Source organism: Labrus bergylta, chromosome 3 (genome assembly GCF_963930695.1).
Source record: "Labrus bergylta chromosome 3, fLabBer1.1, whole genome shotgun sequence".
Classification (NCBI taxonomy): domain Eukaryota; kingdom Metazoa; phylum Chordata; class Actinopteri; order Labriformes; family Labridae; genus Labrus; species Labrus bergylta.
In genome coordinates, this window is record NC_089197.1 from 13660191 (window position 1) to 13677757 (window position 17567).

At 38.2% G+C, this 17567-nt stretch overlaps 1 protein-coding gene across 1 annotated transcript in view; it reads right to left on the reverse strand.

The window, feature by feature from the left end:
• The window catches only part of itga11a (integrin, alpha 11a), a 52955-nt gene extending 38831 nt beyond the window's left edge, over positions 1–14124 (reverse strand). Inside the window, exons 1-2 of the mRNA XM_020637695.3 lie at positions 13930–14124; positions 5337–5451 (exon numbers count right to left, since the gene is read on the reverse strand). Coding sequence (XP_020493351.2) covers positions 5337–5451; positions 13930–14002 — 188 coding nt within the window. The 5' untranslated portion in view covers positions 14003–14124. The remainder of the gene's footprint in view (positions 1–5336; positions 5452–13929) is intronic.
• Positions 14125–17567: the final 3443 nt, after the last annotated feature.

The window sequence follows — 17567 nt, forward strand, 5'->3', positions numbered from 1 at the left end:
TGCTTACTAGGAAATGACACATTCTTGACACAATGACCTTTCAACTGGGTAGCTCCGTCAGAAACTGTCAACAGAATTCACTAATATGTCTGATCTTCCTGACGTCTCTGTCAAAACGTATTAAAAAATGTTTGTTTTTGGTCATTTAAAGTTTTATTTCTAATTTTTGTTTTTCATGCTACAATTTTTGGCTAAGGAGAAAAAGAAATCATATTGTTTTGATCTAAAATACATTAAAATTCTTTTAAATAATGTCCAAGCACACTGACATCAAAAACTCTGTGTTCTTAATTTCTTCCTCAAAGAAAGACTTTTGACTCGAGGTGCATGCCTGTCTTACTTCAGGATCGGGTCATAAAAACTTTACTTTACAGAGTCACTTTCCAGCTGTGATCCTGTTCCTATCCAAACATAGAGCCGAGGTTTTTCAGAAATCAGATAACTTTGGAAAAGTTGAGCACTGGAGGCTCGCACAGATTCTCACAGGCAAGATTCATAATTGCATCAATTTAAAATTTCAGATGAGGTGAAACCACTCAAGGGGAAGCAGGAAGTCAGAGAGTTACAGGGCACAAATGGCCAGGCAAAGCAAAGACAGTCCAATTATTAACATGCGTGTAAAATTTAAAACAAGTTTTCAATATTGTCTCAATTGAGTTAAGTAGTTAAGTCACATCTGTACACACAGCGAACACAACTCACACACAGTCAGCTAAACAAAGACACCCACAAAATCAGCAGAAATGGCTGACACTTGGTGACCACATGTTCTGCTAGAGTTGCTGTCTGAAACTTCAAAGATTCATTTTCATCAAAAGAACAAATTCTGTCTTTATGTGCAGAAAATCATTGCCTCATCAACACTTTCCTCTTGGGGAAAAACAAACTCAAATCCCCCCCAAACCTCTAAGTTCACACATGTGGACATCAGAGACACATGAAGTTAAATTCATTACTGTTTCTATCATTGTAAAGACTCTATGAAAAGGCTAGACTGATCTGGATGGGCTACCATTCACAAAAAACATCATTACCAAGTACTTATAAGTAATATTTTAATTTATTTCAGAGTTAACTCCCAATAAAATACATTTAAACACAAATAAATGAATAACAAATATATAGGTCTGTAAAGGTCTCGTTCTTGTTTTCTTATACTGAAACAGGATTTTGTAATAGTTAGTTCTGCACAGTAATTGAGTATTTGGTTAAACAGTTCTTACTTTTACTTAAGTTGTCCATAACATTTAGCCCATGAATTTTACAGGTTTATATGAGTTTATTTTACATATACGTTATGTCGACATTACGTAGCGTACTGGTGTTTATCACCGCTCAATTTGTTCTGTTTTTTTACTGTTAGTTGTCTTTAGCACATTTAATTGACTATATATTGTAACACCACACTTTATGGTGTAATACGTGTCTTACAAAGTCATTAGCCTTTTCAGAATTTCAGTGTCTCAGCCTATGAATTCACATTGCGTTTGGCCATTGCAGAAGCACGGCACAGCAGGAGCTTCACATACACACACAGTCAGACATGCACACACACACAGTGCTGCGCTCCCCCGCTGGTTTAGCTGATCCTGTCTAACGCTTGTAATGCCTCTGCTTCTACCTCCAGGGCAGTATAAAAGGGGGATCAATTCATCACCCTGTAATATCCTTCAGAGACATTCAGATTGAAAGCGAATCGTCACAGGGACGCAAATTTCCTGCCTTAAAACAGCAGCTGGAATAGCACTTTCCATAACATACTGCGGAAGTGATCATTTATTTTAGAGAGAACCATCTGTCATATTCTTTCAGCATAAGCATTATCTTATTCAATATTTTAGTTTTTGAAATGTATTTAAAAATTTCTAAAATGTATTTTTGACAAAAACTCTTCTAATGTGAGTTTAAGCTCATTCTTTTTAATTGATTTCCTCTTTGAGAATCATTTCAAACATTGTGTGTTTTAAAAAAAATCATAACGATCCTTCAAACTAACTTTTTAGTGTTTTTTCATCAGATCAGCCATATTCCTTAGTCCAGCTGAGAACTGTCAGATTCTGCATCACACCCCCTCCACACACACTCCCACAGAGACACACACAAATATATAGACAGTCTAGCATGAGTTTGTTGCTTGCAGCAGTGAGTTCGCATACTCACACCTACGCACACTGCTGCACTGACCAAACAGTCCTTTTAAAACTAAACTTCGCTCGATGACTGAGTGTCCTCCGAGTCAAAATCAAGGTGTAATACAAGTGTGAGACTATAATGTGACAGAAGGTCATTGTATATTAAACATTAATAACTTGAACAATGCTTGATAATATGTATATATATATATGTATGTATATATATATACGTATGTATATATATATATATACAAACATATATATAAAAACACTAACTGAAACGTTATCTTTTCTTGCATCCATTTGAAGGTTTTTATCAACACAAGTGCTCCTTAATACAAAAACTATTTAAGCCTCATAAAGATGCCAGAAGCAGCATGCAAAGTTGTTACTGCACTGTCCCTCCTCCGCCACTGTTTTCCATTCATGCTCAGACATTTAAGATTAAGATTAAGATTTACTTTTTATTGATCCCCGCAAGGGGAAAGTTCAGTTTTTACACTGCTTCAGTCGAAGCAGCATCTCTGGCCACCTTTATTCTAAACATACATGGCCTCATTGCCCTGTTACTCTCCAAGCAGTCCCTCTACTCTCTTGTACATTAAGAACACATACGTTTGCAGCGCCTGACCTTAACCTGTGGGGAGAAGGCACGCGATCTGTATTACTGTCGCTATATATCATGACAACTTCAACACAAACAATGTTTTAGTTTCCCCTGACCCTAAGTATGGCTCCCATTTAAAAGGTATGAAAGATATAGATTGTTAAATGGGTGCAAACAGCTTCTGCCAAACACATCTTAATCTTCAGTAAACATTGCATTTATTGGGTGATATTTTTTGCTTCAGTTTATTACACATTTGGTTTATAAATGAGCATTAATGGCAGCAGAAATATGTTTCTTGACTCAACTCTCTCGTTAACTAGTTCATTATAATGAGGTAAAATGTCATTGAGTAAGACTATCTGGATTATTTATGTGTTTTTTTTATTGTATTTGGACAACTCTGGATGTCTCTGGCACAGAGGAATACACAGTATCAGACCTGGCTGTAAAAATATTGCAATGGATTAAATACTTGTCGCTTTGGATCATTTATGGGACTTGTTGACAAAAAGAAAATCACCAAACATCTCCAACCAGCATTTAGCCTGACCAGGGCTCACACCCGATCCTAACCTTTGATGTTAAACGAGGTCTTAACCCTAAAATAAACAGCCAAACGTCATCTCACTTTCCCCACTCTGATATTTCAAAGCTGAGATATAGGCCAGTACAGAAACGTATTAGACCACACATGCACAGACAGTCGGGTGAGGACTCTAAATCAGCTAGCTTTCTACTTTTTTGACTTAGAGGTCATTTACAGACACTGTGTTCAGCCAGCAGAGTATAGGGAATTCATTGCCAAGCGCGATATTCTATATGAATACCATATTGTCTGTCTCTCTTTACACATAACCCCCCACACACAAACACTACAGGCCCTCATGTCACAGGCTGCATGCGGGTGATGAAGGATTGATAACTTGCCTGGAGGAACAAATAAAGAATCAGCATGGGACAGATAGCCCAGTTAGGTATTTCCCGCACAAACACTGGTCCCATTATGTTGCAGGGCAGCACTATGTGTAAACTAACGAATAATACAATTTGGCCGTTCTTAAAGTAATACAGGAATAAAAAACCTTCTAATGAGCTGTATCCCAGCTCTACCACAAAGTGATTTTAACAATTAGATAAGGGAAAATAATTACACTTTTGTTACACATATTACATGCTCCATGTATTAAATTATGACAAGGCACCGTTGCAATGGGTCAGTAAGTTCACTTTGGAATGTGTTTTATTACTACATGTTTTTTTGTTTGTTTTTTTTTTACATGTTTTTAGGTGAAAAATAAATCATGGAAAACATCAACTTGAGACTTTATCTGAAAAATGATGAAGGTCAATTTCCTTCCTAAACAACCCTTCAGTAGGTGACTTATTAATCAAAAGTTGCTAAGTGTTAATGATTTTATGCTGCTTTTTGTCACTGATTATTTTGTTTTTGTATCAATTAGTGAAGCACTTTGCGACCTTTCCTTCGAGAGGTGCATTACCACATAAACCTAACTTACTACTTACTGTAAGTTGTGTTGTTAACAACTAGGATAGTCTTTTTTTTTTGTTCTAAGAAAGCTAACTTTTATGTTTAAAATAAGGTTGGTTTGTTGTTGGAAAGAGACAGTATGTTGTCCCTTTTCGGGTGAAGCTGTCTAAACATTAAGTCTCCACCCTATAGAAGGAAGCCACACAGCGACAAATTCAAAAAGGTCTCGTCAGGAAACAAAGTCATTTCTAAGCATTTAAAACCAAAGACAAATGCTATTGATTTCCTGGTGAGGCCAGTCTGGAAACCATTGAAAAGAACAAAAGTGGGGATAAAATCTAAATATATATAAACAAAATAATGATTCACAGACACACAGAAGCACAACTGGAACTCAGCATGGTTCTTGCACAGTGCTTGCAATAAGATGTTTTGGGGATGCCAGAATCTAATTCTGGCCACCATGCGGTGCCAGTTGGCCTAACAACAGCGTGCATCAGGAGGGAGTTAGTGCAGTGAGGTAATATGATGAATGTGACGTATCCAGAGCAGAACTACAGTTTGTTTTGTAAGCAAAAAATAAAGCAGAACTTGGCACAGTGCAGGAGAGGCACAGTAGATCATTATCTTTCTGCGGAGAAATGTCTCAGTGCCAGACAGTCAGACAGCGGTAGACCTTGTCAGCATGTTTTACAGCTGTAATGTGCTTGACCTCTTTATCTAAGCCATACATCACAGAGGTGATTTCAGGGAAGTTTTACAGATACTTAAAATATACACGTCATAATAAGTGATACTTACGGTACAAAATATAGATGGTAAATGTTTGAAACTGATATATAACCCAGTCTTTGGAGCTTCTTTAAAATGTCAACAGAGCATTTTCTGACTATCTATAACTCTAGAAAGACAAAGATACAATTCATTTACTCTTCTGGTTTGATCTATAATGAGTGACACATGATCTTGAAAGAAGACAATGTTTGCCAAGCTCGAGATTAGACAGGCAATCATCTGCAGAATTTAAAATCAAATAGCTGAAAAACATCAACAGGGTATTATATTTTGGCATAGCAGTAGCGTTTAAAGAACAGAAGCTCCTTACCACTTCTCTCCTCCAGCAGCCACGTGTTGCTGAACAGTGTATCCAAACTGGGCTTGTTTGGGGCCTTTGATGATTCTGTGTCTCTTTGTGTCGATATTATAACAGTCGATGAATTCTTGAAAAGAAAAGAAAAATGTCATTAGCAGTGAAAGAAGAACAGCCTCGCTCTACAACATGGGTATATTTAACACAGAAAATTTGGAGCTACATAGTAGTGTCCCAGCAGTTTTATTGGTGTCTTCACTAGAGGAAACATTTACATTTACACTGATTATACCTCAGCATCTGGTCTAAGAGCAATAAACAGTTGCACACTACTCATCCTTACTCATTCTTGAAATAACAATTATCTTGTCTTGTGTCTGTTTATCATCCTGCAGCAGCCTAAACACAGACTTCCCTCATAGTGAAACAACTAATCCTCTTACTAGTAAAGCGCTGCCGAGCTGTCTGTCACATTTGACTGACGGTCCTCCATCAGACATTTGAAAACCCAGAGGAGTTTTGGTTACTCAGAATAGTGTCAACATGACCACCATCACGACAAATGTTTCCACAAGAAGTCACTCCACTATTCTGGCAAACTTCACGACAGCATAGAGCGTAAGAGACGGAAATCGAAGATGTCAAATATGCAGGTCAATTTCTAACGCTCAAAACACTAGAAACACCATTTTAGGTCAACTCACCAGTGGCACATTTGTTTGTGTAAGGCCTCAGACCCCATAGGTAATTTCTGATTAACCCCTGACTGAGCCTTGAACCCTTTACACTTCATCTTTATGATGCCATGTTTTAGGAAAAACGTCCTCAGACTTACTTTCAACACTTGATGCAACAAACGTTCTACTACATGTTTTCTTTCCATTTTCTTTCCAACTCCTTTCCATTAATCTGCATATTACAGTAACATACAGTATCGTAATTGTATCATGCATCGAATCGTAATTCGGTTTAATATGTAGGAAACAAAATATTGAGACATATGCCAAGTGCAAATCACCACAGAAAAGACAAAACTGCAACAATAAACTAGTAAAGACACTCAGTATGGGGTGTTGTTATGGGTATTGCACTTAAAAGATGCTGAAGTGTAAGCTGACATGTAATATGAGGGTAAGAACTAAAGCCGCCATGGGACCTGATCAAAGGGAATCTGTTTTCCCAATTGTGTACTCAAACTTCTCTCACATCTTTAGACAGCTTCCTATGTGGCTGAAAGCAGCAGTGAATGTCTGTTTTTAATTAAAATACCATCTCAGGAGGTATTTTCCAGATTTTGCACGTCACCAAGTTACCCCTAATGTGCCTAATTGATGGTGATAGCATCATTTGGCATTTGCATTTCCATCAAAACATGCAAATCTGTGTGAGGACATAGAGGTGATGAGGTTTCAGTTTGGCAGAGGCGAAAGGGGAAAGAACGTAACTACCACTTTTACTTCCTCTCTCTATCCATCTCTCCGTTCATCTGTCGTCTGCTTAATCTCCTTCTGATGTCTGTTTCTCCAGAAGCAAAACATATTACCATATAGTTTGTCTGTTGATGCAGAAAGTGTTGCTTCATTCATTTTTTACCATAAGGTCATGGATAATGTTGATCATCATTGATATTATAAATCTGAAAACATAGCAAGAAAGATAGGAAGCAATTAAACTGAAGACAAAAAAAGACGTTGCAGTTGCAGGAACGTTAATCAGACTTCGTGCTGAACAAGACACAGTGATTTCAAGATTGTTGCGACAACATAATGTGTTTTCTCACAATTTGAGCTGCACAGCTGAGTTGAGGGAAAAAGAACTCTCCAACACGACAAACTACCTATACTCCTAACATATCTGTGGCTCATGTCCACATACACTTATTCAATCCCTGGCCCTCACACTAAACGACTAAATGACCTCTCACAGCACCCTCCATGTCTGTGAGGCTCTCAGGTCAGGTCAAGTTAAGAGAGCCTCTTTACCCTGCAAAGGGGGAATTCGGTTAAATGTAAACAACAAGATAAAGGAATGCTCAACAATGTTGGAAAACAGGTTAAATTGTTAAATACAAATTAAGCCATAACAAATGACAGCTGAGGTCAAATTCAAGACAGAGGTACTCAGGGTTCACTGAAAACGCTCTCTAAAATGAAATCATATGATTGTGCAGGTGTAATATTATATAAAATAAATATGAAATAAAAAGTGTCTTGGAATTTTAAATTGTTCCATTACTTACTGTAAAGTATCTTTTAATGTGATTGTTGTCGACCTGATATTGTTACTATGTTACCCAATGATCGTAGTGTTAGTAGAGCATCTGGTTCCACTTTTATCCCAGTGACACTCGTCTTTATTGCCAAGATAAATCAAAGTTGCCCACATTACATAACTGTCTACTTGTTGTCAAGGACTTTATATATCCCAAAGCAAACCAGAAGCAACAGGAAAATTAGGAATTAGGAAAATTTGAGTGGAGTTGAGTCTTTTCAACACATCTCACAGGAGCTGCTTGCTTTTCTTTGGTTATAGATGAGGTTATAGATTTTCTGAAGTTATTTATTCTTATGTTTGCCTTTATTATTTCAGTCTAGTTTGCACTCCACCCACAGCAAGGAAACAGCCCAGTCAGGGTCACTAACAACCTGTTGATGCTGACGGATGGCTCTCTGTCGACCACGACTTCCTTCTAAACTATCTACACTTAACTATTGGAATCTCTCCCTTCACCATCTGGAAATCTCCAACTCTGCACTAAGCGGGTTCAAATCCTAACTCTCTTGAAGATCAGAGTATTTTGCACTGGCAGATTCAAAGACCCGGATACACACTGTCACCTGTAGGGTCCCTCAAGGATCAGTCCGACCCTTGTCACACTTCTCCTCTGTGTCATCAGCCTGTCGGGAATATCATTCAATTGCTATGTTGATGACATTCAACTATACCTCAACACTGACCCTACCCTGTCTGCAGCCATACCATCATCACCTGCATGTATCACCTAGGATTAGATAAATTTGTGGATGAACTCCAGCTCTAATATGAACAAGAGTCCTGCTAGAATTCTGATGAGTGTGCAAAAATGTTAAACACATCACATCCATCCTCTATTCACTACACTGGCTTCCCCTTCCCTGTGTACTGAATACAAAATCTTCCTCGTGGCAGTGCCACCTTATTTCTATTGGTGCAGGAGGGTCTTTGGATCAAGTCTCTCCAATGTAATTGTGCTGCCACTAAAATCCCTTAACTGTTGGATCATCATCATCACTAAAATAATAAGTCGCACTCTGATAAGTTAAACACACCTGTCCTTCAATCAAGCATCTGGTTCTCCAACTTTGGCTCTCTCCAGCTTAAGGACAGCAGTGTACAGACAACACAAGTAATCCAATACCACACTTTTAGTGAGTGTGAGAAGGAGTCCTTACTGCCGTTGCTCAATAATTGATAAAAGATAATTACTGTACAAAAGTGGTGAAGTCATGTTTTACTGCATGTTTGTGTTAAAAAAAACACAATTCTTTACCATAAGCAGAGTTTAAAAGTGTCCATCTTTTATAGCACAGTAGTGATTAACATGGAGTGCAGCTGCAACTCCATTATGCTTAAAGTTTCTTGTACACACGAGACATGTATTTGTTTGGGTTTGCAGTTGTTTAAGCTGGGAAATGCAGAGGAGCGGTTACAATTCAAGCAGCTGTTCCTTTGACGAAAAACGGTCCCTCCACAGATATGTGAAGTTGTCTGCATTCCTAGATACTGAATATTTAGGAGTTTTAATGGGCTGTCTAAACAAATTGCAAACTAAATATCTTCTCTTGGTGCTCTTCAGCAAGTATCTGTAAATCTGTGAGGCTGCTGGACTGCAAGCGCTGTGATAAGGATCACAGCCACAATTTTAACCACAGGATATTATGTGAGTGGAGTGACAGCCACAGAGTGAATCAGCCATTCAATTATTTTTTCTTTGCTGCCTGTGACCCATGTAATCACAACTGGATTGCCACAACCATAGATCACTTGTTCTGGTTCATGAAAACCTCCTTTAAAATAAATGGCCATTTCTGTCATGCAGACCCTCCATGTAAATATTGACAAATTCTCAGTGTTGCTCATTTCCTGTTGTATGAATGGTTCACATGTTCAGCTGGTGTTTGATGCTGAACTCCAAACATCCTCCTTCAGATTGTGTTTATCTAGGAACATAAAAAGGGTGACTGGAAATAGATTGTTTGGAACTGAAAGGTGTATGAAAAATAAATCAAATCAGCAGGGAACTATTTGACATCATACATAACTTAACGCATGCAGGACAGAGGACTGTTTCTCTTTAAACTCTCACCACCATTGTTCAAATGAGGCACATAAACGCTAAACGTCTGGTAGCTAACTTAATGCTGGGATTGAAAATAAATTTCCCTTGATGCAATCTCACATTGGCTGGAGTGTGACCAAGATGTGAGCGAAAGCTAAGACAGGGACAGGAAAAAGTTTTAGTGTGAAAGCATGAGAAAGAAGGTGATCCAATTTCCATTTCGTGCAACTAATGTGGCACAGCCATTTAATATTCCCAGTAATATCAGCAGCTTCTAACGCAAAGTTAGAGTCTTGCTGGGCTTCCTGTGTACCGGCAATCGTGCCCAGATAAATAAACCTCAGGCCGGTGGCTGCCGGCGCGACCCACATCAGTCTGCTGCTGCCTTTGGCTCCATACCAAGCTGCAGGAGCTCCACCGCAGACCCACTGACACAGAGCAGCCGTGCCGGTGAGATGTGCAAACTGCTGGCTCAAACACACCTTCATGACATGAGGTCCTTTTAGAAATGGATACAAGGTAATATTATTTGGGATTCATAAAAAAAAACTAACAGTACATCCTAGGTCTTGTACTTGTACTTTCTAGAAGTTTGGAATCAGTTCCGGTGTGAATTGTGAACGTATAGACACCTTGTGATGCACCTCACAGGTGATATATAACGCAGAGGATTTTAACAAATAGGAAAAGAGCAACTCAATCTAAAGCAACAGATTCTACTGTTTTTCCATTGATCCATTCTTTGTTTCCATTATAATGGTTTTCTCTGGAAGGACACTTCACAGTTATATACTATGAAACATTTTGGCACTTTATAACCCGATTACCCCACGCCAACAAAAATACTCTGGGAGGCATGGGGTCTCTAAAACCAGATGTTCCCAACACACAACAGCCAACTGGGCACTAGTTAACAAGCTGTGAAGCCCCTGAGTCGACATCAGGCCCTACAGAGACTCAAACAATTTCTTGGACAACATAACGTCGAGACATTTATACAGAGTAACTGATTGGTTGGTTAGTTATTAGAGAAATAACCAGATGTGGATTTAATCAGAGCCCTAAATGTGCCAGTGTAACATTAACTGCCTCCAACAATAAAACCCCACCAGCCAATAAATCGGATAAAACAATAAAACTCTTGATTAATAAGTTGGTCTTGTAATAAGATCTGACCCTAATAAAGTTGCTTTCATTAATTCGGTTGATGGAACGTTTTAAACTTCTAAATGACAACAGACAGGACTCACGTTTCATTATAGCGTCTGGACACAGAAAGCTCTGAAAGGTAGTGAACACACAGCAAGAAGGAACTCCTGATTAGGACCCCCAACCAAACAATTATCATCTGATTATGGAACCAATTTTAATCAATCAACACAAAAATCAACAGCAATGTGTGAAAAGTAACCTCCCTCAACTGGACTGTTGGTAGAGGTCCAGTAAAATAGCTGGGATTGCTTGCTGTCCTAAAGGGGGTTATAAACTAGTTAAAGTGGTTCTTTTAAATGGAATACATTGCTTTACTCTTTAACTATAAGGAATTGATTGTTTCAATGAAAATAATCAGTTGTTAAATGACAAGTGGTTTCATTTAGAGTAAATGGTAAATAGATTTGACATGGTACTTTTCTAGTCTTCTGCCCACTCAAAGCACTTTTACACGACATGACCCATTCACCTATTCACACAAACATTCATACACTGATTGTACGAGTGTGAGGCTGCTATGTAAAGTCCCCATCAGTATTAACAAATCACTCATTCATACCTGCTGGCTAGGATATTCAGAGGCAATTTGGGGCTCAGTGTTTTGCCCAAGGACACATGGAGATGTGGACTACAGGAGCTGGGATTGAACTGCCAACCTATGTGATAAGGGACGATGTACTCTGTACGCCCCCTGTGTGTCAGAGTAGTGTCTAGTTTATTGATAGCAAAGGATACGTTGAGAGACATTATCAAAGAACCAGAAAGTCTGCATTGGGAAAAAGATCATGGGATTGTTGTAGGGTGTTCAAGACAAGATAAAACTTTTTTTTTTCCAATTTCCTGTATCCTTGTGACAGTGAACTTTGGTTTCTTTAGCCATAAACATCTGTGGAACCTAAACAAAGATGTTTGTGTAGCTTTAACCAAGCAATTTCTGAAACCCAAACTATGATCTTTCCCTAACCCTAACAAATGGCTTCTGTAAGCAGCCTAACTAAACCTTAACAGAAGTGATTCCAACACACGTAAAAACAGAAAACACTCATACGTGTCATTCTGAAGGGCAGGGAAAACTTTTCTTTTTTTTAAAGAATTGAGTCACTTAATTTTGGAGGACATGTCAGCAAACAAGCTCTGAATAAAATACAATTTCTGTGTGACGTTGGGTATGTGATGACGTGTGAACGCAGGAGGTAAAATTTAGGAAAATTCACGATGAGGGATGTGGAGTGGTGATGATGTTTATATCACAGAACTGGTGCAAACGTCATGTACATAACGTAATAAAGCAGCTTTCCCTTCAGCTCACCAGTATGTTCTTTTCGACTTTTTTGTTGATACTCTGAAAATGTCCAATAGCATCGATTTAAAGGCAAAAACGTATAACATCCGACTATACTATTACAACATCACCTGCCAGCTATGTGTAGTGTAAATGATACAACTTAAAGTCCTTTTATGTCATGTCCTGCTTCCTGAGACCCCTCCCCCCATTAGCTTTGATATTGTATGTCAATGATTTATATGCATTTTTCATTATAATTTTAATTTTACCTTCCATTTCCTCGTGGGAACTAATCTCAACAGCTTGTTCATCTCTGCATGAAGCGACACATTTAACTTCCTTTCAAGGGAGGAAATTCATCAAAAGTTCCTGTGAGAAATAAGCTTGGGTTTACATGTCCTGCAAGAATCCTGCTTTGAGGACAAAAGCACTGATAAATGAATGCTATAGGGACATTGCCATATGTAGGAAATGTAGGTTAAATGTGGGGATGTTTTGCCAAATGGCAACTGTCCTACTATTTCTATATGAACCCTTCTCAGTGTTATCTGGATGGGGTCATTAGTACAAACGTCCCATGATTTTACACACAGCAGAATAAAAATTCAGTCGCTCCTGGCTGCCAAAACAACTCTCACCACAGCCAGCACCAAGTCTTTCTCTGCAGACTCCAAGACTTCAGGGTCAGTATCACTCTCACTTTGGCTTCAGTCCCAAACTTGGTTCCAACAAATTCCAAAATCCAACCAAATATTTACAAACAGCATTTCCTCTCCCCAACTCTCCTGTTTGTTTGTTTTTTATTATTATTATTTACCAACTGTCTAATTTCTTTCTGTCATTTAAAGGCTTTTAAACCCCCATTACTTGTATTTTCTACAGCACTTATGCCCCCTATTGTATATACATGTCTGCAAACACACATTCATTCAAACAATGTGGTCATAGTTCACAGTATATGGAGTTCAAACGTCACAAATTCCCATGATGACACTGCATCAGTTACTTCTACAGTGTATAGAAGCATTGCAATTTGTCCACTTATCTTTACTTTTCCTTTGGGCAAATACATATTAATTTATGTGGCTCAAATACTATGATTAGCTTTGGAAAGAAATAATGGTATGCTTTTGGTTCCTTTAATTCCCTCCATGTTTCTCTTCTTTTAGTCCTGTGTGGATGTGTTGCTGCTTATGTCATTTCACCGGTAATTGACCATGGTTTTGTGCCGAGCACCAGCAAATCTTCAGCTGCTGGAGACTTTACAGTGAAAAGATAAAATCAACTTCCATTTAAAGGAGAGTGAGCCTGCATACATTGAGACACAGGGCACCTCTGTAGACCTGCAGGGGGACAACAACTCCTTCAGTAAAGCCACTGAGCTCTCTCTTCCTGCCTCTGACCGTGATACAATGTCAAGATGTCAAGTTATGATGGAATTTAAAAAGGCAACCATTCATTTACTAAAGGTAGTCAGAAAATATTGTCCTTTCAGATAAAGAATGTATGTGTACATCCAGATTATCAAGTTGGAAATAACATCTTTAAAAAAAACTTTCTAAAGTTCCTACTGTAGCGTTTTTAAATCCTTTAAAAGCAGCAGTGTCAAAGTTTCCAGTTGCTGTTGGAACGATTCAAAGTATAACTAACAATTATAGAGTCATTATTATACTGAAGAGCTACATGGCAAAAGAAAGAAGGTCTGATCCAAACAGCAGCAAATCACAAGCAGGATTGTTTACACTACAGACACTTTAAAAAATATAACGCATGCATAAACACCTTTTACTCACCTAACTGTTGGCTGCAGATCCAGAGTAGGAGGAAGCAGTAGTACTCCATATGTTGGCCGGTGCAAGCGTGCATGTGTGTATTTGTGTTTGTGTGTGTGTGATGACTGCCGTGAGTGTGTATGTGGTGGGCTGAGGCAGAGAGACCCAGTGGCAGGCACAGTTAAAGATCCCACTCTGATTGACTCCAAGTCAAAGTTAAAGCGCTGCCTATATCTGAGAGACGTAGGAGGAGACTGTAGAAGAAGAAGAAGAAGAAGGAGGAGGAGGAGGAGGAGGTCCAATCTGACACAGCAGGCTGGAATACTCAGACTCTTTCTCACACACTCATTTAACTCAGTTTTGCCGGGCAAATACTGTCAGATGGCTCAACTCACTGAGATTTGAACTGTGTATTTATTATAAAAAAGTGCATTTTCAGGAAATTGGTATTTTATCAAATCAAAAATAAATGTCCACTGATATCTTTCAATAGATTTTTTTCTCAAAAGAGAATATTGCAAAAATGTTTACAATTTTCCAGCCGATTTCGTTGGAACATTTTCTCAATTGAAGCAATTCATTCTACAGTTTATTCTTTACGGACCAAGACAGCTGAGTTCTTACTGAGCCGTGCCAGCTGGGCCTACATGTACCAGGATGCATTGCTCTGTTGAATGTCTTGGTCCATATACTCTATATGCCATTAATAAATACAGCTCAATAACATTTCTGCAAAAACATGTAGTGTAGTATTGTAGCTAGTTTGCAATACAAAGAAATAAACATACGCCATCAACTTCTCCAAATGGCAAAACTGGTTCTGAAGAAGCAACATATTTGTAAGAAACTGCAGGTGTTTTCACATATCATATACTGTATAGAACTGATGTTGAAAATCTGATACATTTTCCTTTGATTATAGCTTGGCAGTCAACAAAAGCTCTCTAGAATGAAATTAAATACTGAGCCAACAACTGATAGGCATGGAAGGAAAAATGCATTCACAACCAGATGCAAGATGAAGCATTAATGACGTACAATTCCAAGGATATCCAAAATATACTGAAGCTTCGTTACACAGCCAAACTTTTTCTCATCACACACCCCAAACCTCTCTTGTCAGACTCAAGCTATGCACCACAAGCGCTATCATCATGGCACAACCACAAACTAACCAGAGTATTAACAGTGGAACGTAAATGTAGGGTTTGTATGTTACCTCATACCCTCGCAGTTCAACCATCCAGTCTTAACTACGAAATGGATAATGATCCCACTTACGTAATAAGACATAGTTTATGTACATTAGCTCTCCTGAAATCCATTTGTGGTTACGTGGTAGATCTCCAATTCAATACTTAATCCCTGCATGTCACATCAATGCAAATCCTTCTTTACAATGGTTTTTTTTCACTTTGGTTTGGAAAATGATTTGAACATTGGCAATTCCCAAGTCAATACATCAACACCTGCAGCATAAATTAACTTATGCATTAGCTGTGCACAAAAAAGGTTTCAATGATACTTCTACATATAAAGCAGTTTTCTAATATGTTCAATAAAAAGCCATAATCACTGCTCACCAAATTTAAAAATCTAATTATTTAAATCTTACATTTAGTATAGTGAGTCCTTCCCTGGGTTGATATTTGTTTTTATCTATGTTACTGACATATTGATTCATCTTTTTTTCTGTATGTGACAGATTTTTTTTGTGCAAAAATCTAACTCTTTAAACAACAAAGGATCAGAGGATTGTTAAAATGTGTCCCTCATAGTGATGGACCAACTTGGCTCTGTGAAATTGTTTGAGTCATTTCAAATATTCCAGCTAGATTTAATTTTATCATCATATGCACATACATTTATCACAAATGATGCACAATAGCTGATGGATGTTTAAATAAAAACGATTTCCTTATATCAACTTCAGTGATATAATATAGTCTTAACAACTTTTTTTGTGCATCTCCATGTGTCCAAAACAGTAATTGTTGGTTTATGTTGCTGTATATGAAATGCAACTAAACTGAAATTCAAAATCATATGAAAATAGTGTTAAGTGCCATTGATACAATGATATTTTACTCAAATTTGGGCATGAAGATATTTGGGCATAGATCTTCATGGGGGTAGAGTTGACAAGATTGTGCCATTTGTTGGCACCAATTTAAGGAACTTCATAGTGTGCTTTTTTAGTTCATTCTGGGTATATCTGGTGGTGAACTTGTGACTTTGTGGGTATGTCAATAGATAAGCTTACTTCATGGACAAAATCAACAAGTAAGGTGGTGTGTTTGACATTTTAAAATGACATAATACTACAGGTTGAGCGAAAAGTATATTTTAAAAGCAAAAGGGATAAGGCTTGTGAGGAATAAGGAACTAAGGAGTTAGGGAAGGAATAAGTAGCCTTAAAAAAAGGTGTCCTGTAGATCCTTTCAAAAAATACAATATCCTTACAACCCATGTGAGACTGTGAGGTACCTGTGAAACTCATCAGGATATCCATAATGAGTTTGTCACATATCCTGATCTGATAACCATCCTGTGAGCAGCTGTCTGTCGAAAAATCTGACAAATATGGATCTTTAGCTCAAGCAGACACTCCCTCACTGTTGGCAACCACTGTCCCTTTTTCTATTCAACACAAAACAACCACAGATTACACAAATCAAGACTGTGTTTGTGCTTTAACGAGGATAACCAAGCTTTTAAAAACAAGAATCAAGTCAAATTGTTTATGTGCTTAAAAGCTCATTGGGTTTATTTCTCCCTCATCACCTCGTCTTGGTAGACTGCTGGGCCCCTTGTTTCTTTAATGGCAGGAAATTAAACCTGAGTACTACTGTAGCCTAAAATGTTCACACACTGTAGCACTGCAGACGTAAATATCAATGGGCAGGGCTCTAAAGAGTTACTGCAATTGGTGAGTGAAAGTAAGTGATACTCCATGGACTGTTGAAATAAAATTTCTGGGTTAGAAAGCTGGGTTTTTCTTCTATACAGTATCAAGAAAAAACAAGAATGTACCATTGGAAGTTTTGCTTCCTGCTGACATTTTATAGTTTGTAGCAAGACTACAAGGTTTACCACGATATCTAACGAGCATATTCATGGGCCAACTAACAAGACAATAGAAGGAGAACTTTAAATAGCAGCATTATTTGCCCATCAAACTTGTTTGGAATAAAACATTCCCTAATTGGAGGGAAATGGAGAAGTCCTAGGGGTTTGGCAGTCACTATAATATTATAAAGTTCTCCATAAACATAAAAGTTTCATGACAAGAATTGTTTCATTCAGTGTTGTGGGGACAAGCTCATAGCAAAAGAATCTCCCACTGTCAGCTTGCAAGACAAATGATAGATCGGAGAGGAACCTACAATTAAGATTAAGGTCTGCTGCTGAATGGAGGCAGTGTGCCAGTGCAGTGAGGGAGTCAGGCTCTTTTTGTAAGCGTTTCAAGACCAGGGGGGGTGGTGGGCAATTTCCCCCAATGCCTTCTGCTTAACCCAAATGGTCATGTAGACTTTCCGCGCACTGTCAGTAAGTACAGACTAGGTTTAAGGGTGAGTAGATTTTAAAGAGTGTGAAAAATTGGGTTTTGAAATCTCATTCTTTTTCACTCCATAAAAGCACATAAGCCACATAGAGTC